The sequence below is a fragment of the Camelus dromedarius genome, chromosome 10 (genome assembly GCF_036321535.1).
Source record: "Camelus dromedarius isolate mCamDro1 chromosome 10, mCamDro1.pat, whole genome shotgun sequence".
Lineage (NCBI taxonomy): Eukaryota > Metazoa > Chordata > Mammalia > Artiodactyla > Camelidae > Camelus > Camelus dromedarius.
The window spans coordinates 57,661,655-57,683,634 of record NC_087445.1 but is presented as its reverse complement, the minus strand read 5'-3'; the positions used below and the strand labels follow the sequence as shown (position 1 = coordinate 57,683,634).

The following is a 21,980-nucleotide window of genomic DNA, read 5'->3' as shown; positions in this document are numbered from 1 at the left end:
ACCCAGAGTCAACCACTGCCCTTGTTTAGTGAGTTTTACCACTGCTGGCCCTCTGGTGAGAATGTGATTCTGCAGAGCCTACAGGAACCCTGAGGGAGGGACAGAACCGTGAGGTCTTTCAAAGGTGATCATAGCAACTCGAGTCTCAGATGCACACAACTGATGATGACAGAAGGATGCATTTGGCTTCACAAAAGCCACCAGGGAATTTGCCTCTCCTAGAGCATTTCTATCATTATGTATTATCCTCCCTGCAGTGCCTCATTTCTTGGCAGCCTGTTGAGTTGGGCCATTACAGACTTTTTCAAAGTAAACATTTATTCGCCTTTTATTCCACCCATGAATTTTTGTTAGCACCTGCTTTGGTTCCTTTTGGAGGTTCTGAGGGGGAATTGGTTCCATGCCTCTCTCCTGGTTTCTGGTGGCTGCTGGCAGCCTGTGGCATGTTCCTTGTTTCTTGACTTGTAGCTGCAAAAGCTCCAAGCTCTGCCTCCTTCTTGACATGACCTTCTCCCATGTTTCTCTGTGTCTCAACTCTCCCTCTGCCTTTTTCTTCTAAGGACACCCAATATTGCATCTGGATCTCACCCTACGTTTGGGATGATCTCTTCTTGCGATCCTTAACTTAATTACATCTGTGAAGACCCCTTTTCCAAAGAAGGTGATTTTCATAGGGTCTCGGGGTTAGGACATGGGTGTATCTTTTGCAAGAACTGCCAGTCATCCTGTTACAAGAAGGAAGTTCAGAAATAAAGTCAAGATATCAGAGGAGAAGGAAGGGCACTTCACCAATAACAGAACTTCTCCATTTAGTGCAAAGTACAAAATGGTACTTGGTCAGAAGACCCCAGGAACCTGGCAGGGGAAAAACGTACTGATGCAGCATAAGATACTCCAAATAAAGCTCAAGGGCCCTAAAAACTACCCACACGTGACAGCAGTCTTGAGTGGGGCAAAGACAATGACCCGGATCCTATCCAGGCCATAAAGTCTTATGAAGTCAACTGACCTTAGGCCAAGCTTTTCTCTCTCTCTCTCTCTCTCTCTCTCTCTCTCTCTCTCTCTCTCTCTCTCTCGGTCTGGAAGTCTTCATTTATAAAGTAAGCTAACTGGACTAGAACACTTTTAAGCCCTATTGATGCCAATATTCCATTATTCTGTACATTCAAAGGCCAAAGATGTACTTAAATATGTGATTATATGGAAAATATGTGTTTGATAGATGTAACTCTAATGAACCCTGTACAAAGCAATATTTTTCCTAGAGTGAGCAGAGCAACGTGACCGAGAAACATCAAAACAGTACACATTCTGAGAAAGGGTTCTATTCATACCACTCTGATAGCTAGCATTCTGGTCATTAAAGTTTACAAATTATGTTTTGAGCTACATTAAACTCCCCACCTTCACGATAAATCAGGGTGCAGTTCATGAGGATAAACAGAGGCATGGCACGGGTGACAGCTCCTTAATTGCCTTGACTAGTCTAAGAGAACAAATTTGGATCAAATTTCTATGTGTTATTAACCCTCTTAAGTTTGTGATTTGGGAAAATTACTGTGAACCACTACGATTATGCTTAACAAGACTCTGACAGCAAAGCACTGCTTCAGATGAGCACTGTTAGGTTGGTCACAGACAGCATTTAGATGCCTCTGTCCCGGTTAGAAATTCAGAGTCACCTGAATTCTTTGAACAATACTTCCACTGGGGATGCGGAGAGGAGGGTTGATTAAACGTAACTTTAAAAACTCAAGATTCATTAGGCTGTTCTGAGAGGCTTCTCCAACATCCCTACCATCTAGTGTTCAGGGACTGGGATGAGGCACACCATTGGTATGTAGCTTGAAGGCAGCAGTGGTATATTTTTTTTATTATGATTTATTGAAATGCCTTCCAATTTCCAAGTGTACCTTTTTACTGATGTGTAGTTGGTTTACAATGTTGTGTTAATTTCTGGTATACAGCATAGTCATTCAGTTACACATGAATATATTCCTTTTCATATTTTTTTCATTATAGGCTATCACAAGGTATCGAATACAGTTCCCTGTGCTATAGAGTAGGACCTTGTTGTTTATCTATTTTATGTATAGGAGTTAGTATGTGCAAATCCCGAGCTCCCAATTTATCCCTCCAGCTGCCTTTCCCCTCTGGTAACCCTAAGTTTGTTTTCTATGTCTGTGAGTCTCTTTCTGTTTTGTAAATAAGTTCATTTGTGTCCTTTTCTTAGATTCCACATATAAGTGATATCATATGGTACTTTTCTTTCTCTTTCTGGCTTACTTCACCCAGTATGACGATCTCCAGGTCCATCCATATTGTTGCAAATGGTATTATTTTATTATTTTTTACAGTTGAGTAGTATTCCATTATATACATTACAATTTCTTTTAATCACTTGTTGATGGACATTTAGGTTGTTTCCGCATCTTGGCCACTGTAAATAGTGAGCAGTAGTATTTGTGAACTATGCATATAATAAGTCTAAAACACTTAGCTCTGTAATTGAATTCTCAACCTGTCTTTTCTGCCTTCTCTTTTGCTGCTCCCCTTCCTTCTGTCCTCAAGCTCAAGTCCCTCTGAAAAATCCACCCTTCCCAGAAAAAACACACTCCATTCGCCCCAGTGCCCTTTGCCATGCTGACACTTTAGTCTGCCTTTCTTGACCTTGTCTCATGATTAGACCTGTACGTATCTTCCCACCTGACTGGACTGTAAGCCGTCTGCAGGCAGGAGCTGCTATCTGTTTCATCTCTATATCACCCACTGTGCCATCGAGTTCTGTGCGATGCCCGTCATGACTTATTATGCATAAACTCTCAACGACATTTAAATTGCATTGTTGAATGTGGGTAACGTACACCTGAAAGCTTATTGTATTAAATGACATTATATCCGTGGCATACCATAAATACGAAAGGGGGGCTATTAGATAGAATTCTGCCAGAAATTAGTAATGACTCTCTCTCTTTTCTATTTGATAGAATATTACAAAGCTAAGCAGATGATATATTGAAGATGTTTTGACTTAATCAAGGCATTATATTATATTATATCATATAAACTTTTTAATTTAACATTTACTCGGCTCCTGTATCGTGGGGAAGCTAGTGTGCCCTCAAAGAGTTCACAGTCCACTGCAGGAAGAAGAGACAGTAGGTGTATGAATACAAAGCATTGTTTTTGCTCATTTCTTCAAACCAACAGATATTAAGTAGGGACAATGTAGGCAAAAAACTGCGCTAATCAGCAAACTAAAGCACATTGATTATTAGTGGTTTGAAATGTACTTAATATTCATATAACTGTATATTGAAATTTTTCCGTTTCCATTTTTCTTATGTTTATCTTTTCTTCTGCTCTCAACATTGATGAAATCTAATTTTCCTTCACTCTTCATGAACTTGTATAGGGAAAAAAATTACATACTTATTTTCACTAATCTCTAACTGAAATTTAGTTTTTTTTTCCAGTTATGAATGTTGGTCATAAGCCACAGGCGGATAAGCAGTCCCTGTGACTTTGTCACCAACGGAAATCACAGGTATGTTCATGCTATATCACAACTGTTGCAGTCATGTTGAAACAACTGGTAACATTCATCACAACTTTGAAATCAATTGTGGTTATTTGATCTGCTTTGGGCTTGGCATTTAATGCATGAATAAAAAGTACATGCCTTACTATATCACAAATTTAAAAAAAAAAATTTTAATGGCTATATTTCAGTACAAATGTTTTTTAATTTTGTAATCATACACATTTTATATGATTCTTTTAAGGAATCCATAGGCTTAATCAAAGTACCAAAAAGATCTGTGGTACCAAAAAAAAAAGTTTAAGGACCTTGATCTATGCTCTGATAGTAGTTATTCCTAACACACATCTGAGATCTTTCTCTGAGGTGATGTTCAAAGGCGGGGCTGAGCTTTGGAGCATAACTGCACATGGACTATTCTCCTGCTATGGAACAGTGACAGCAACAGGTGTGAGAGCACAGTCTGTGATCCCCCATGTGACTGTCCTGCCCTGATCGCCCATGAGAGAAATCAGACCCATCTGCAAGTGAGTCTGGGCCTGTCTGTGTGTGTGTTTTGGCTTCGGTAACAGAGAATGCAGTTTAAACATAAGCTGCACCGTTTGAATCAAAACCAAACCATACACATCACAGGCAGGAGGGAACTGACCCAGCAGACCCAGGTGGAGCCAGAACCACCCGGGAATCTTGGTGGACCATGAGGCAAATGTGAGTCATTGATGAAAAGTGGTTAGTTCCCAGAATACATGTCAATAAAATATAGAATAACTAACATCAGCATGTAAGAGTTGGGAAAAAAAATCTCTCTTCCTGCACGAATCTAGAGAGATGGGATTACATTTTACAGGTGAACAATTCAAAAGGAACAAGGTGGTACAGGAAACAGCCTGCCAAACGTAATTAGAGGAGTGATGCTAGAGTCTAGTTCTCTATCTCCAGTGACAATTTCTCATTATAAAGATCATCTCTTTCCCTAAAAGTACTGAAATGCTCTAACAATCAACCAGAGGAGCTTCTTAACCTTTGAGGGGTGCATTTTAAAATGTGGGCTCAATTGTAATCGAGAGAAAACTCCAATTTCAAAAAATACACGCACCCCAAAGTTCACAGCAGTACTATTTACAATAGCCAAGACATGGAAGCAATCTAAATGTCCATTGACAGATGACTGGATAAAGAGTTTGTGGTACATGTATACAATGTAATACTACTCAGTCATAAAAAAAGAATGAAATAATACCATTTGCAGCAACATGGATGGACCTAGAGATTGTCATACTAAGAGGAGTAAATCAGAGAAAGACCAATATCAAATGATATCACTTGCATGTAGAATCTTAAAAAATGATAGAAATGAACTTATTTACAAAACAGGAAGAGACTCACCAACATAGAAAACAAATTTATGGTTATCAAATGGGAAGGGGAGTGAGGGATAAATTAGGAGTTTGGATTAGCAAATACAGACTACCATATATAAAATAGATAAACAAGGTCCTACTGTATGGCAAAAGGAACTACATTCAATAGCTTGCAAAATCTATAATGAAAAAGAATATATGTACAACTAAATCACTATGCTGTACACCAGAAACTAACATGACATTGTAAATCAACTATACTTCAATAAAAAAATAAAAGTAAATTAGTGCTAAAAATTAGAAAGTGTTTTTTAAAAAAGAATGAAAAAACATGTGAAACAAATGGTACTTATTGCATACATACACACATACATACATACATACATACTGTCAACAGGACGCCCTCCACAGCCACAGCCTGGTAATATGTAATCCAGAACACTCAAGGCAAGAAGTAATAACAGAAAGCTCATGGAGTTCCAGACACATAGAGACCTTGCCACCAGTAACACAGACACAGCCCTCAGAGGACTTTTTGGTGCATGGAGATTTCTGAAATGATGCTACAGAGATGAGAAGGGGCTTCTGTAATCAGGTCTACCAGGACAGATCTAAATGTAAATCTGCCTTTGCCATACTGCATTTATCAGAATTCTCACCTCAAAAAGCTTTTACATGTTGAATCTTACACTTAGATAAAATATTTCAAAGCAAATGTTATTACTCAATGAAAAAAAATATATTGATTCCCAGCCACCTATGAATTAGCATTCATTACACTCATCAAGCCAAACCATCAGCAGTATAATTAAATTTTGGCTTACCTCAAGCCAGGGGAAAAAAAGGCAACTATAACATTTGGGCCAACAGTGATTTCCTCCTCCCAGAACTTTAATTTCCTCTGTCTACACCTTGTCTCAGCTGGACACTAGGAAGGCCCATAGATTCTCTCTGCTGGATAAGTACGTGCCCCGAGAAAGGGCATCTATTTGAAAATCTTAATGATTATAAATGAAACCGAACATCATCAGCTCCCAGTTCCAAGTGCTTTGTTTTTCTTAGATTGAGTGTAAAGCACAGTAAATAATAAGAAAGGGAACTGAAACAGAGATAATCTTTTTTCATCCATTCTGAAATGAAATGTGGATCATATTTATTTCAGAGGTTTTAAAAGGGCATGAAAATTACAGGTGATACACTGGACAGAGGTTGTTTGAGGAACTACTGCAGTGGCTGGGACCTGGGACAGTTTGCTGCAGTGCTTGCATCTGGACAAACATCTCCTTGAGCAACAGAATACAAAGAAACTATAAGGGACTAAAAATAACTGCAAGCATGGGCAGTTGGGGCAAATTACGAAAACAAGACACAAAAAGGCCAAAACCCAACTGCCACTTCTGAGGTGCCAGGAGAAAAGCAGGGTATTGAGCATGATCCCTGCACACAGCACCACCACCAGTTATTTGTTTTCACTCCCTTGTGCCACAGCCTTGCCTTAATTTCTCCTCTGGCCTCTTATCAATCTCTATTGATTAAAGAGTCTGCGAACCCAGGTCGGTAACATAAGTAAGAGGACCTATGGAAATAGTCAGAATCATTTAAGTATTTAGCACCAATTAAATGCCCCTTGCTTGATACTTTGTTCTATAAAAGGTGATGCATACAGTTGTATTGTCTTCCACTTTCAGTGAGGGGGATTGCAAGGAAATTACCATGAAAACTCTTGTGAATTTAATGTGGGATCATAGAGCATCCACAAGAGAAATTTCTCTCAAGCCTAGGACCTAAGAGAAACTGTTTTCTCCTTAATAACTAGTTTATCTATCTATCTATCTATCTATCTATCTATCTATCTATCTATCTATCTATCTACCTATCTATTTATTTTGGCTTAAGTATTTTTTAATCTTGTAACCAATTGTTTTCCATCTTTGTTCTGGCCACTGGCAAGCCTAGAGCCAAATTTGCAGCCCACCTTCAGCAACTGAACAGAACATATGTGACATGCATTTGCTGTGTCCTAATCCTGCTCAGCTTTATATTCCCAAACCTAAATTTCCTTTTATCTTGATTTTATCACCCATTTTTGTATCCAATTGTATTATTAAAATAAAAAACACATGCTTATTACAATACATCATCTCAAAGCCTTTTTAGAATGAAGCTGTTTTTACTCGGTTGTTCTGTTAATGTTATTCATTTTAATGATTGCTGTAGTTAGGGTGTTGAGGTCTACCTTAAAAAGGACAAAGCCAACCCCATCCTTAGTTTGGCAAGAATTCTATAGCCAAGTCAAACCTTATGTTAAAGCCAAGGTTATATATGATCCCTACAGCAGCATAATTTCACTTAAGAACTAAGGGATCTCCAAAATCTCTAATTTGGGTCTTCTGAACCACAGAGTACGTGGTTTGCCAACAAATTTACCTGTTCCTCTCTAGGTCCACTGCTAGGAACCAGCTCCTCATTCTCTCTCCAATACTGATCTCAGTTGCTTTCTTCCCTTAAGAATACAAATGCATTCACGTCTTTCTCATGAACAAAAGAAGCTTCCTTTGATCCTATATAACCTTCTAGCTACTGTCCTTTACTTTCAAAGTCAAACTTCTGGAATGACTCTTGTGACCCTACTTTGCCCCTAACATTCATCCAGCCCGTAGGACTCTCACTTCTACCCCAATCATGCCTCTGAAATTTCTTTGCCAAAGATAACCAATGGATAACTAGTACTCAATTCCAGCAATCAAGTCTCAGCATTCATCTTACTTAATCTTAATACTTACATTCAGCTTACATACTTACTTACTTCCCTAATCTGAAGCATTTGACACCGTAAACTATTTTCTCTTTCTTGAAGCACTTTACTTCCTTGGATTCTAAGACACCACTCTTTCCATGACGTCTTTCCATCTCTCCTCTGTGTCCTCCTTGTTTGTTCCTTTTCCTTTTCCTGTACTTAAAATGTTGGTGCTCCCTGGGGATTTATCCAGGGCCCTCTTCTCTTCTTTCATCCATATGCTTGACTTCAAATCCATATCACCTCTGACTTAAACTCCAATCACGTGGCCAAGTTTATACCAGTTATTCCCTTGGATCTATTTGAAAAATCTGAACGATTGTAATTAAATTTCAAAGCACCTCAAATCTTAATGATCATAATAAAACACCACAGGAGCCTCAAACTCAGCATGTATAAAACTGAACTCATCATCTGTCATCTAAATCTGCTCTTGCCTCCTGTAGCCTCTCTCTTAATGAAGACACCAACATTCACCCAATTATCTCTTCCTTGACTTGCAGTACTCTTCTTATTAGCTACACTCCAATATTACAGTGGACAAACAATAATTCCTCTGTTCCCTGTTTTCTTGGCGTGGCAGTCATTGAATATAGGCCTTGAAATGAATAGAGATAAAGCTGCCTGGTTTTCTGCCTGTACAATCAGGCAGAGAGGGAGGCAGGGAGAAGTCTCTTGACCTTCTTTAGGGGATGTGAGGCTGCTCCCTTTCCAGAGGCACAGAATGGGTAAGACGCTGAATTCTGTCTTCTTCTCAATTCCACTGGCTTCATAATTCGTGCAAATTCCTTCCAGAGGGGGATTATAGGTCATTTGTCTCAACTTGGGCATACTCGCTGCTTACCACAAATTTTGATTTCCTGTACTTTCACTATCATTTAGTTTGAAATATTTTCTGATTTCTCTGTGATTCCTTTTTTGACTCTTGAGATATCATCTAGTATCATTTTCCTTCAGCCTGAAGAAATTCCGTTAGCATGTTTTTATGTAACATGTTCATGCTGGTAACAGATTCTCCTGCTTTTTGTTCACTGGTGAATGTCTTTATTTTACCTTCATTTGTAAAGAATATTTTTTGCTGGATATAGAATTCTAGGTTGACATTTTTTTCTGTAAAGATTTCCTTCTGCTGTCTTTCACTCTCAGTATTCCTAAGTCAGTCATTATTTTAATCACTTTCCTTCTATATGTAATGTCATTTTTACTATGGCCCCTTTTAGAATTTTCTCATTTCCTTTGGGTTTTGTAGTTTAACTACAGTTTCAAAAAATAATAATAATTTAAGAAAAAAACACATTTAGGCATATAGTCAACCTAAGAAAGATCACAATGACAAAAACAGTGAACAAAATTTATAATTTAGCATTGGATAATAACCTAAAGTATAAAATAAATATCCGTAAGTCCATGCTGATATAGATAAAAGATTGAATAAATAAATAAATGGTGGAGAAAAGATAAGTCTCCCTACAGAAGAATTCCAAGTAAATTATCCAGGTACTTTCCCCTCAAGGAGGTGGAGCTTAATTCCCCGCCCTTTGGGAAAGGAAGAAAAATAACCTTGCAAAGAAGAAACTTAGCAAACACTTCCTCAACCAGGTGATCAAGGCTAGTACCATCTGTGATAAGTCATGTGTGTTTTTAACACCTTTATTGTGGTGTGGTTCCTGTCCAGTAAACTACACATATTTCAGATGTATGATCTGATGAATTTTGATAGATGTATACACTCATGAAACCACTGTCACAATCAAGGGAGCGAACATGTCTGAGTGACAAGTCACGCTGATAGTGTGTACCCGGGGATGACGTGGCGAGACTGGCACTTCACCTCTGTGGTCTTCCTCCAAAAAGCCAGAACTCCATTCTAACCAGGAGGAAGACATGGGACAAACCCAAACTGAGGGAAATTCTATAAAATACATGATTAATACACCTCAGAACTGCCAAGGTAATAAAAACCACACACAGTCTGAGAAATCATCACAGACGAGAGGAGGCTAAGAGACATGATGACCGCAGCTAGTATTCTTAGAAGGAAACTTATAACTTGAAATATTGATATTAGAAAAGGAGATCTTTTAATGATCTATGTTTCATTTCAAGATGCTGGCAAAAGAACAAAATAAACTGGAAAGTACATAGAATAAAAGAAATAAAGAAAGGAATGGAAATCAATGAAATGGAAAACAAACAGTGAAGAACCCAGTAAATCAAAAGTTAGTACTTTGAAAAGATAAACAAAATTGATACATCTTTACAAAAACTAATCAAGAAAAAAGAAAATACAAATGACAAATATCAGGCGTGATTTCAGCAACATCACTATAGATTCCTGGGCACATTAAAAAAAAAAAGATAATAAGAAATATTATGAAAGACTTCCTGTCGATAGATTTAACAACTTAAGATAATACATGCAAATTCCTTGGAAAATGCAACCTACTGAAAATTACACAAAAAGAAAGTTAACATATGAGTAGTCCTTTTCTTAACTAAAGAAGTGGAATTTGTAATGAATAACCTTTCAATCAAGAAAAATTCAGCCCAGGGAATTACACTGGTGAGTTTTATCAAACATTGAAGGAAGACATACTACTGCTACTGAATTCTCCCCCCGAAATAGAGAAGGAAGACATCTTTCCCTACTAGTTTTATGATGTCAACATAACACTGACACCAAAGCCTGGCAAGGGCATTGCACGAAAAGAAAACCACAGGCAACATCTTTCATAAATATAGATGCAAAAACCTGAACAAAATATTAGCAAAGAGAATACATATGATTGTCTCATTAGATCTAGGAAAGAGCATTTGACAAATGTAACAGCTGTTCATTAAAAATAACAAAAACACAATCAGCACACTTGAGAAAGAAAGGAATGTCCCAAATTGGATAAAGGACATCTGTGAAAAGCCAATAACTAATTTTCAATTGTGGAAAAGACAAATCTTGTACCTTCCCCTGATGCAGACCTATTTATAAGTTTATCATTTAAGTGTGGGTGAGGTTTCTTCATCAGGTGCAGGTCCAAGCTTCCACTCCAGCACTAGGGAGACTTCAGGCAATGATACTTATTATGTCTGCTCTCTGGTTTATGCTCCTCCACCCTACAGATCTTTAATTCTATAATCAAAAGCAGTCACAACCTAAGCTTTGAGAGTATCAAGATAGGCCCCCAGCTGTTGATGCCTACATGGTACCTGCATCTTAGTACCACCTAGAATGTCAGGGTCTAGGGATACGGCTTAAGACATGACAGACAGATGTGTGCTTTGGAAATGAACCAGAGCTCTATTCAGTTTCAGGGTGACATCACCAAGATGGCGGTGTGGGAGACACGAGACTCTGTCTCCCAGTGAAGATCAACAGTTAGACAGCTATCCATGAAAAAAAAAGTAGCTATTGGAGAGCTCAGAAGTCTACTTAAGAAACTTCAGTAACACAGGGGAACAAAAATAACCAAACAAACGGGAAGGAAGGGCAGCTTCATTTTGTCTGCACCAGCCTATTCCCCAGGCTGGCTGGCCTGCTGGCACTGCTCAGTGCCAAGGGAATGTCCCAGCTAGACAGAGCCCCCCTCACTGAGAAAGAGAAAGCAGGGTGGACAACCAGCTTCCCTCATCTTTCAGGGCACACATGAAGGACCTGTTAGGGTTTCACCCCATCGAGAGACCGGCAAAGTGGAGAAGTACAGAGACAATTAGGAATAAGGAAGAAAAGGAGGGGCTACCCATATCGGCCAGGCAGTGGGAGTGACAAGACACAGATACACATTTTCGAGGGAGGCCTTAAAAAGAGTTATACACACACACACACACACACACACACACACACACACACACAAACCCTAATCTCTGTTTTTCCAGGGCATGACACTCCCTCCTATTCTTCTTGCACTGAAGCCATATGCACAGCACCCTGATACGATATAATGCTTCTAATTTTAAGACCTCGAGTGAAATTAACAGAAAGGCACATTTTGCAGCTGACACGGGCTGGGGGAACACAAATCAGGAGCCATTAAGAACTGTGCTTTAATTTACACAAGTGTAATTAGATTTGGAGAGCCATCCTTTTATTAAGCAATCAAGAATCCATAACTAAACCTTGTTCTGTACAGTTTAATTCTCAAATATATATTGTCCTTAGACTATTTAGCTCCAATAACAAGGAGAGAGTTTGGGGGATAATTGCCATCTCATGTACGTGAAAACCCAACTTAATAACAAGTTTGAATTAACCTTTACGAAATAGGTTGCTCTTCCCTGGCTTTCAATAGTAAGGATCTCTAAGTTGGTCAATCTCATTCAGAAAATGTAAAACCACAAGCTTCTTGGTCCAAACATACTATATTCATATGCATATGAGTATCATATTTATAGAATCATAGCTTGATATTTACACTAAGATTTTACTGATTTGCAGACACCGAGGTAATCAGATTCACAAGTTATTTTTTAAACACTAAGGAACTAGCCAAAGAAAAACATTTTTAGATTTTAAATTATTTATGACCCTCAAACTTTTCAAATTTGTATTTCTTAAAATAAGTGTACATTTATTTACATTGTAAACACGTTTTTCACAGCCACTTATTCTGCCCTGACTTTCCAAAAAATGTTTTATTTATCCACATGGAACCGCCCTGTGATGCCAACTAAAATGAAGAACCTGGTTTTGCTCTGTAACTGGCCTGTTTCACAGATTGCTGGACTCGAGTTCATAGGAGCAACCCCCTAGCAGGAGGGCTGTACTGGGGGGGGGGGAGTATAGAAGGATGAGACCGTCATTTCTTGCATTATATGCAGTGTCTCAGCACTGTGAACATTGCTCCTGGAAGTGTGGTCTCCAGACCAACAGCATCATTATCTCCTAGGAAGCTTGTTGGGAATGTAGACTCTCCCAAGTCCCACTCAGACCTGCAGAATCAGGATCTGCCTTTTCATGCTGTCCCCAGGGGATTCATTATGCATCAGGGCGCAAGTCTCTGAGGAAATGAGCTTTTATTGTTGGTGTCATTAACTTTAAATGCTGGGCACTTCTGCCTCTAAAGATAAGATAAGGGAAGCATCAGAAGGATGAAGAACTTCCAAATTGTTTCTAGATCAACTTCTTTAGTGCTTCCCAGTATGACTCATAGGTACAGTTAAGCAGATCTTAATGCTTTTCAAAATTTAAAGGATTTGGACATGATTTCAACAAGGATGGCTAAAACAAATCAAGTGTCCAAAAAGGTTTAGCAGTGCCCGGCAAATCTTCCTGTGTTTTTGTCTGTTTGTTTGTTCTGTTCCGTTTTGTTTTCTTTGCATTCTGTTCTCTGTTTTTTTCTGCTGTGCTTCCTTGGGGATCCTGCTTTGCACTGTCATCTGAAAACGGAGTTTCTGATTCCTCAAGGGGGCAGACGTGCACCACAATACTGTTGTATGAACCATCATGGAGGGAGCCTTAGCCACAGGCTCATTAGTGCAAATAAAAACATTTGAAGACCATCCATTCTTCAGTCTAGTTTTAATATTGGGATTGGCTTGGCTAATTTTTTTTTTGAAAGTGACTTAAGCACTTGTCAGGTAACCAGTCCAGGCATTAAAAACAAAAATGTTTTTAAGCTAAATTAATCTCAGGGGCTGAGTCAGGCTGGGATCTGGGCGTCACGTAGGATCTCTGAACTCCTAAGAATCACTTAGGCTCTTGTCCTCTTGCCATGGGCTTCACACAGTATCTCATCTACCTTCCCCTAGCATAACACTTAGCACACTTTATTATAATTACTTAGCCAATTATACTTGTTCCTCAAGGATTGTGGCTTCCCTAAAGGCAGGAACTACATCATATTCATATTTGTACCCCAGGGGCCTAGAACAAGGCCTAGCACATAGTAGGTACTTAACAATTATAAGCTGAAATGAATAAATAAATGAACACAATTGACAAAGAAATGGAGGGACTTAAAGCAAGATAAGCAGTCTAAACAACTTACTTTCCAAGTAGGAAATACTTACAAAAATAGAGCCTACACAGACATAGAGAACAAACTTATGGTTACCACTGAGGGGAAGGGGATGGGAAGGGATAAACTGAGAGTTCGAAATTTGCAGACACCAACTACTATATATAAAATAGATAAACAAGTTTATACTGTACAGCACAGGGAACTATATTCAATATCTTGTAGTAACCTAGAATGAAAAAGAATATGAAAATGAATATATGTATGCATATGTATGACTGAAACATGCTGTGCACCAAAAATTGATACAACATTGAAAACTATACTTCAATTAAAAAAAGAATGCAAAAAAAAATAGATGGAGTCTAATATCTTTCATTTGGAGCCCATTCATTCAGAACTTATAAAATATACCTTTTGATTAGAATATACTCTATGCTCTGGTGCTATCTGTGAAGAAGAGTAAACAAGATGGGACAGATTTTATTGATTTGGTAGGAATTTAGGAAGCATTCCTTTATGTACTATTGATTAGTGAAATTACCATTTCTGTTTAAACAGTAGGTCAAATACTATGAAGTTCTAGTCACAAAGCAGAATTTTGACTAGCACAGTTTGTCTTATAATGAGAAGAAAGAAATTTTCATTTCTTTAAATAAGATAAAATTCTAATTGAGCCTCTCTGTAACTGAGATTGGTCTTCCCTCTGAGGAGTCAAATTTGGGGGATTTTTATTATAAGTAATAAGAGAAATGACATTTTCTACAGGAAGCAAACGAACATGTTGGTACCTGGTGGAATTGAAGCTTCTCCTTCTCAAATTCATGAGTAAGTGCTTAACGAGTGTCAACACCAGTTTCATATTTTGGAGCCTTGAGCTCCAATGGCCAGAATATGCAGACAAAAACCATCAAATTCTGTCCTTCTATCCTTTGTAAGTTAGGATCCCAGCTAGAAAGAGATGGCACATTCAAACTGGATAACTGAGGGGAGCTTAGCAAAGGGACTGCTTTACAAAGGCATGGTCAGAGTGAAGAAAAACCAACAAGGATGGTGACGCACCAGGGCCTAACAGAGCAGGGAGGCCATCGTCACACCTGGTCCAGGAGAAGCAAAGGCGGGGGGGAGTGATTCTCAGAACTGGGAGAGAACTGGAGCTATAGCTGTAGCACAAGGCTACAGGCAGGGGCTGCGGCCTTCAGAGAAGGAAAGCAACCCACTTCCCTGTGAGAAAGGAGATCATAGAAGAAATACGCTGACCTCACTCTCCTTTCACCCTTGGGTCTCTGGCTGGTGCCTTCCATTGAGCCAACCCAACAGAAAGTCAAAGGGCAAGAGAGCCTAGTTGATGTAGACCACAGAGATCAGCCTGCGAGGGCACAAAGCAGTGGGGGAAGGGTGGAGAGCAGATCTGATGGGTGACACAGAACATCCACCCTTTACAAAACTCTTCCACTACAAGTATTTATGATCTCATTCATAAACCTATTTTGCCATATACACTCCTAAGAATTGATTGAAAAAAGACATGTATAACAAATTTTCCAATAACAATGACATTTGGTAGTTCCTAATATTATTTTCCCAGGAACCCATGATTCATTGATTCAGTCACTCAAAGATACGGTAAAGGCAAGTTTTCTATTTCCCTGAAACCTGCTGAAATGAACTAAAAGAATGAAAAATTGGAAAGAAAAATGTGTCTACAATGAAACTTGCAAAGAGCAAAGACTCTCAAATCACAGACTATAAGAATTATCTGCTAAAAAGAGTAAAAATTCGATTCAGTCAATGGACAACCCTAAAAGGTGATCTAGATTTTTACACATCTCAATAGGTTTGCAAATTTCTGTATAATTAAGGAGAGAGTTCAGAGAGGCCCAGCATTGGAATGGTGAGGCATGGTGTGAGCAGGTCACGGGCAACATGGGAAACAACTGTGTGGAGGGGCTGGTTCCATACCAGAGTGGTGCAGAAAGTGACACTGAATTTCTTCCTTCTTCACTATCTGAGAAAGCCTGAAACTTACCATCTAAACATAGAGAACTAGTCTGGAGGTGAGAGATGTAAAAAAAGAGAAGAAAAATAAAAATTACCTTTGTAGATGACTTGCAGTGTTTGGGATGCTAAACAGAGTCAACTATGTAGTGATAAATAAGTACTAAGTAGCTGTGTGTCCCTCCAACTCCAACACACACACAAACACACACACACACACACACACACACACACACAAAGTGAGATGAGATGTGTGAGTCTGGGATGCATGACCTGAGGGATCCACTCACTCACTACAAGGCATTTTTAAAACAGAAGACATTGTAAAGTTGTAAGAAATTTTTATGAGACAAAATATTTAATCCAAAGTCACTGTCTGCCCCAAACACTGCTCCTTTCCTTCCCACTTATTCTTGGACAAATAGCAGTTTTGTCCAGGATTACCTCCATTTGGAAATGGGTAATCAGTGCAAAGTTGTCAACCTGTGTGGATTCTATATACTTAACTATTATTTTTAAAAAGAGAGGAAAGATTTACAAGCAAAAGACAGATAAATATATTTCAGGAAAATGACAAGAAAATCGATGAAATTTTCAGATAAACACTTCTCCATACATTTGAAGAAATTAAAGAAAATATGAACCCTCTAAAAAATACGTGCAAAATGAGCTGGCAGAGTCAGAAAATAAAGTGATGATAACAATATAACCATTACAGAGGTAAAAGCTACATTAGAATGGGTAAGAACTCAACCAATATTGCTAAAAAACAGCTGCCTAGAGGATAGATTTTAAAATGTAACAAAAACTCATGGGAAAATCAGGAAAAATGAAAGCAATTCAAAATAACTATGGAGGGCAGTGAGTAATAGATGTACCTGTTGTAGGTAATAGAACAAACAATTTTTTTTAATTGAAGGCCAGGAAGAAAACACCTTTATAAAAAATAAACGAAAATATGAATCTTCAGATCAAAGGAACATACCATTTTCCAGGAAAAACTGACACAATGACTTACAGTGAGAAATATCACAAAAAAAGATGCTGCTACACTTTGATGTTTAAAAATAATTTTACCAGCAAAAGACCAAAAAAAAAAAAAAAAAAAGCCAGAGGAATTAATCAGGCTAGCCTCAGACTTTTCCAGAGAAACAGTCAATGCCAGAACACAATGGAACAATGTTTTATAGGATTATGACAGGAGGGAAAACATGATTCTATAATTTTATACACATGCAATAGGTTTGTTCATAAAAGCAACAAAAAGGCATTCAGAATATAACACCCTTGGGCCCCATTGGAAAACAAAGCCTTCCAACTGAACACTAAATCAACACGACCACTGGTGAAAGGGCTGGTGGTGATCTGGACTCCATTTGGATCCCAAGGTGAAAACTAAGCCCACAAAGCATGGTCCTGCCTCAGGGCCTTTGCAACTGCTCTTCTTCCACAGTGGGTCACCCTCTCACTTTGTTCAAGCATTTATTCAAACTCACTAGCTCGGAAACCAGCAGGTTCCCTGACTACTCTATCAAAAGTAACTCTCCCTTATCGCTCTCCAGTCTCCTATTGGTTTTTAATTTTATAGTTAACATTTATCACTTCCTGGTATTTATATATATATATATATGTTTTTTTTCTCCATTATTAAATAGAATGACTGTGAGGGGAAGATCTGTTTCAGTTTTGTTCACTACTGTAATTTCAGTGCTCAGCACAGTGCCTAGTACATAAATGACACTCAGTTGAATGAACCATGAATTATGAATTCATAGTTGAATGAATTATGTTTACAGTTCAACATTGCAAATGTTAAAAACTTTGAAAACGTAAAACTCACACTATTAACTGCAACAAATGGTAAATGGAAGGCTAAGTGATGGTTGCTCATTTCCTTAACTGTCCGAGTAAGGAATCAATCAAGTCTAAATTTGACAAACTTGAACAATGTAAAAGAGTTCCCATGCTATGTTCTCTTTGCCTTTTGGCTCCCAGACTGTTCTAGAGGAGTGTCTGGCAAAGCCTGTAGGTGTGGTATCAAATTAGTAACTGCAGGTACTACACAGTTCATGCCTACAAACACATTGATCTGCTACTCAACCCAACAAAGAAGGCTGCCAAGTACAATCACTTAGGACCCTCTTAGCTTATTATCTAGACTTCTTTCTCATTTTAACTAAGATGCTCTTATTCTATTAAAACTAATCATTCTCATGAATAAATGATTGTGTTTTTATTTTCACTCTGTCATTTTAGATGAGTGAACTTGGCTTATTCAAAATGCTCAGATATTGGCAGACAACAAACTCTCTGGCTTTTAAAATGGATAATTCCCTTCTCCTGTTGCAGACACCTGCAGCATTCTGGTGGCTATGACACATTTTCTGTGCCATTCATTTTAAATGAGGAAAGGTGCAAAAATCTCTTTGGTGGCTCCATTGCATTTAGCCATCTCTGAACCGTCTTCCCCTTGCTGCCAAAACTCCAGCCACATGACCCTTCTTCCAGTTCTTCCAACTTGCTGAGGTCTCTTCTGCCCCAGGGCCTTAGCACATGCTGCTTTCTCAGCCCAGAGTGCTTCTTCTCTCTACTCCTCAGCTAGCTAACTCCTACTCATTCTTTAGATCTCACATTAGATTTCAGTTCCTCAGAGGGGTTTCACTGACCCCCCAGTCTAACCTATATCCCCTTCCTGCCATTTTCTCTGGGTTTTTTCCCTTCATGGCATTTATTGCACTCTGTATTTAAAGATCGCTTGTGATTACTGGTTGAACATCTATCCCTTCATGAGACTATGAACTCCAGATGATGAAAATCATAACCATTTTGTTGACCAGTGCTAACCTCCACAAATATATGTTGGTTATATAAAAAATAAAATCAGGAAGTGAATTTTATTCCTCTTTTTAATTTGCTTTCCTAAACATAAGTTGGACACAGTAAGTAAGGAGAATTGAGTCCCTATCTAACTCCTATTTAAAGGAGGCTGTCCTACCTGGGATGAGATTTAGGGAGGGTTTAGATTGAGGGGAAGAACAAGATATGACATACGGGAAATTTCAAGGTAGGACAGAAAAAAAGTGGTATTCTGAAAGGGGAAATAAAGAGTTAAAAAGGGAATGGCATTAATGAAGCAAAGGAAGTGGGGTAGAGAACAGACAGTCAGTTAGAAATACGGGAGGTTAACTGGAAGGCAAGGAGGGCTTTGGAATGTCACTCAGGAATGGGAAAGTCGGGGCCAGGTCCACTGGGGAGAAGGAGGCTGGTTGAGGCACCAACCGGGATCCCGGAGGAGGGAGGGGGGAGTGTGATGGGACAGGTCTTTGTTCACAAGGAGTTTCAGGCGAGAGACAGGCACACCTGGAACAAAAGCTTAGCAAGGGATGGAGAGGAAATGGGGGACGGTCTGAGGAAGTAAACGTACAGATCCTGTATGCCGTTACACAGTTACTGAACTCCCATGTTTTAAGTCTGGGAGATACGTTATACATTAGAGTATTAATATTAATATGAGACTGTAAAGATGAAAATTGCTGCCCCAGCAAATAACCAGGGTAACTTTTTAACCTTACACAGTGGGATGACTAGACTCATATTCAGTCTCTTATAAAAGACAGTCTCCATGTCAAGAAAATGGCAACGTGGAAGGGGAATGGAGCAGGCCAGGGGCGCGTTGTCCAGTTTGTGCTCTGTATCCCCAAGCCTGCTGTGTCTTCTGGTTGATTCTCCACATCTACAAAGGCATCTTAGGAATTGTGCTACTCTCAGTTGCCCTTGGGGCATTGTAGTTTTTAATCAATTGTCTGGAAAAAAAAAAACAGCTTGGTGCCAACCTGACACCCCATAAATGTCAATGGAAAACACTGGAGACCATAGTAATAATGATAATAGATACTATTCATAGGTAATTGGCATTATTCATTGAGTTTACTTTGTGCCAGGCTCTATTCTAAAAACCTGGTATGTATCAACTTGTTTAATCGTCACAAAATCACAGGAAAGAGTTATTATTACTATTTCTGTTTCCAGCAATGAGGCCCAGAGAGGCTGACGTCATTCAGCAAAGTGTAAAAGGACTCAAACCCAGCAAACTGACTCCAAAAGGCTTAATCATTAGCTCCTTAAATTCGTATACACCATACAATTGACAGAGCTCTTTAGAAGAGATAGAAATATTATCTGATCCTCTTAACCCTTAAAAGTGGGTAAGGAACATCTTTATCTCCATTGTATAAATAAGGAAACTGAGGCTCAGACGACATCAAATTACTGGTGTAGGAAATCAATAGCACTTGAACCAGCCAAGGCAGGGGCTGAAATCTACAACTCATCACTGCTAAATGCCACACCATCTCTCACTTCTGCTTTAGCAGCCTTGTTGGTGAGGATTAAATTGCATCTACACAATCAGATATGCAGGGGGTGGATAAAAGCTGCAACTAGGGTTTATTGGGTTTGGCATGAAAGCCCTGATACTTGAAAACAGGGCATTATCTACAGGCTGAAATATGATTTTCATACAGCCTCAATGTCAGGGAGTACCCGTGGGAAGAGAACAGGAGGAGGAGAAGCTGACCAAGTGAGCAGTTATCTAATAGCTGGCTCCCAAAATGACCCTTTCCTGGAGCCTGTCGCCTGTCAGAGTGGCTCTGCTGCAGTAGCAGCCTGAAAGAGTGACCAAAAAAGCAACGTAGGGATGCAAAGACAGAGGAGAGATGAACCCCAGTCTGAACCAGCACCGAGGCCCTGTATTGTGTCTTTTCTGGTTAACGCCCCTCTTGCCTTCCTGCCCTCTCTTCCCCACCCCTCGCATGCGGTGCCCACTGTGCCAAACGTTGTAATTAAACCCCGGCTGCCGGTCCTACGGTCTGTCTCCTTTCTCAATTACCCCAGGAACAAATCAATTATTTGGGGGTCCTCATGGTTTCTAGTAGCCAAGGCATTGCAGCTCTGGCTCGTATTACCCACTAACTCATCATCCTTCCATTACACGCTTCACACTGAACCACACTGGCTTCTGATCCGCAGTGACCACCCCCCCCCTCCTTTTTTTTAAACTGCAGTCCAATAATGCTGACATGGTTAGGAATCGGAAGTAACGGCTATTGCGGCCAACTCCCTGAGTAGCGGAAGCTTAGGGCAGGGACGGGGAAGCCTAGAACGTGCCTCCCTCCTTAGCAACATCATCCCCTCCGGAGGCCCTGCTGGCCAAGAGGCAGCGGCCAAAACCACGAATCCCGGGGCTCCTACCCCTTGGCTCCTGCCACCGCGGCTGCTGCTATAGAAACGCCAGGCATACACCTGCGGCTGAAATTAAACACCCATCCCAGACCGGGATCAGAGCCGATCGGCCTGCTGCCTCGGTCGCCATGGCAACACGCGGAGGGGAAGGCAGCGAGTGGCGCGCGCGGCGCGGGGATACTCACTCCATCTCCGGGCTCTGGGAGGCCGGGCGTGCTGCTGCGGGGCTCACCGGCGCTGCTGGCCTCTGCCGAAGCCGGGCGCTCTGGCCGCGCCGCGCGCGAGGTGGTGCCGGGAGCGTCTCCCCTCCCTGCCCGCACCCCCTCCTCCCCTTGAGGGTTGAAAGTGAACGCTCAGGCTCTCTCAGCTCCCAGCCTGCGAATAAAACGGGAAGCAATTGGATAATGTTGTTCGCTGGGCGCTAGACAAGCCACTCTACTTAAGTGTTTGGGGAGGGAGCGCGCAGGCAGCTGCGCGCCGGGCAGTGTGGCCACCAGCGCGCAGGGCCCGGGCGCCCGAGGCGCCAGGTGCGCCGGCGGCTCCCCTGGGACAGGCGGCGCTGCCTTGAGACGCCGGGAACCGGTGGGAGGGGCAGATGCGTGGCTGCGGCGCGTGGCACAGCCCAGAGCGCGCAGGGAAAACGATTGAGTCATTGGCAAGGTTGCACTGGGCACCCATTCGGAAACGCCATTGTGCCAGTTGAGCGGGCATATGTCTGAGTTTCCCAAGGGAAACTCCAGCTGCGCTGCGGCGCGTTAATGCGGTGTTCCATCACTTTGGCGACCCCACGCCCTTCTTACCGCTCCACATTCTGCATATTCCTGCCTGCCAGGAAGATATTGTCCAGCGTTACTTTCCCTAGTTGGTTCTTTGAAAACAATCGACATATTGAATATGATTTCCCAAATTACCATGGCCCCACCCCACAGTTTTAAGCCTCCCGGGGCATACAGTCCCCTCCTACACCCCCTCTGAGAATCCTCCGCTCCTAACGGTTTCCCGAGTGGGAACCTGGCTCCCACTCAGGTGTCCTACACCTGCTGCAATGAACAGTAGGTGAGACAAGTTTCAGGCTTTCATCTTGTCTCACT

The 21,980-nt window shown here is 40.4% G+C and overlaps 1 protein-coding gene across 7 annotated transcripts in view; it reads right to left on the bottom strand.

Moving 5' to 3' along the window:
- Positions 1-21,153, bottom strand: part of PALM2AKAP2 (PALM2 and AKAP2 fusion) — a 424,157-nt gene extending 403,004 nt beyond the window's left edge. For all 7 annotated transcript variants that reach the window (XM_031450167.2, XM_031450169.2, XM_031450170.2 and 4 more), the window contains exon 1: positions 21,075-21,153. In XM_031450167.2, the coding sequence (XP_031306027.1) occupies positions 21,075-21,079 (5 nt within the window). In that variant the 5' untranslated portion in view covers positions 21,080-21,153. The remainder of the gene's footprint in view (positions 1-21,074) is intronic.
- Positions 21,154-21,980: the final 827 nt, after the last annotated feature.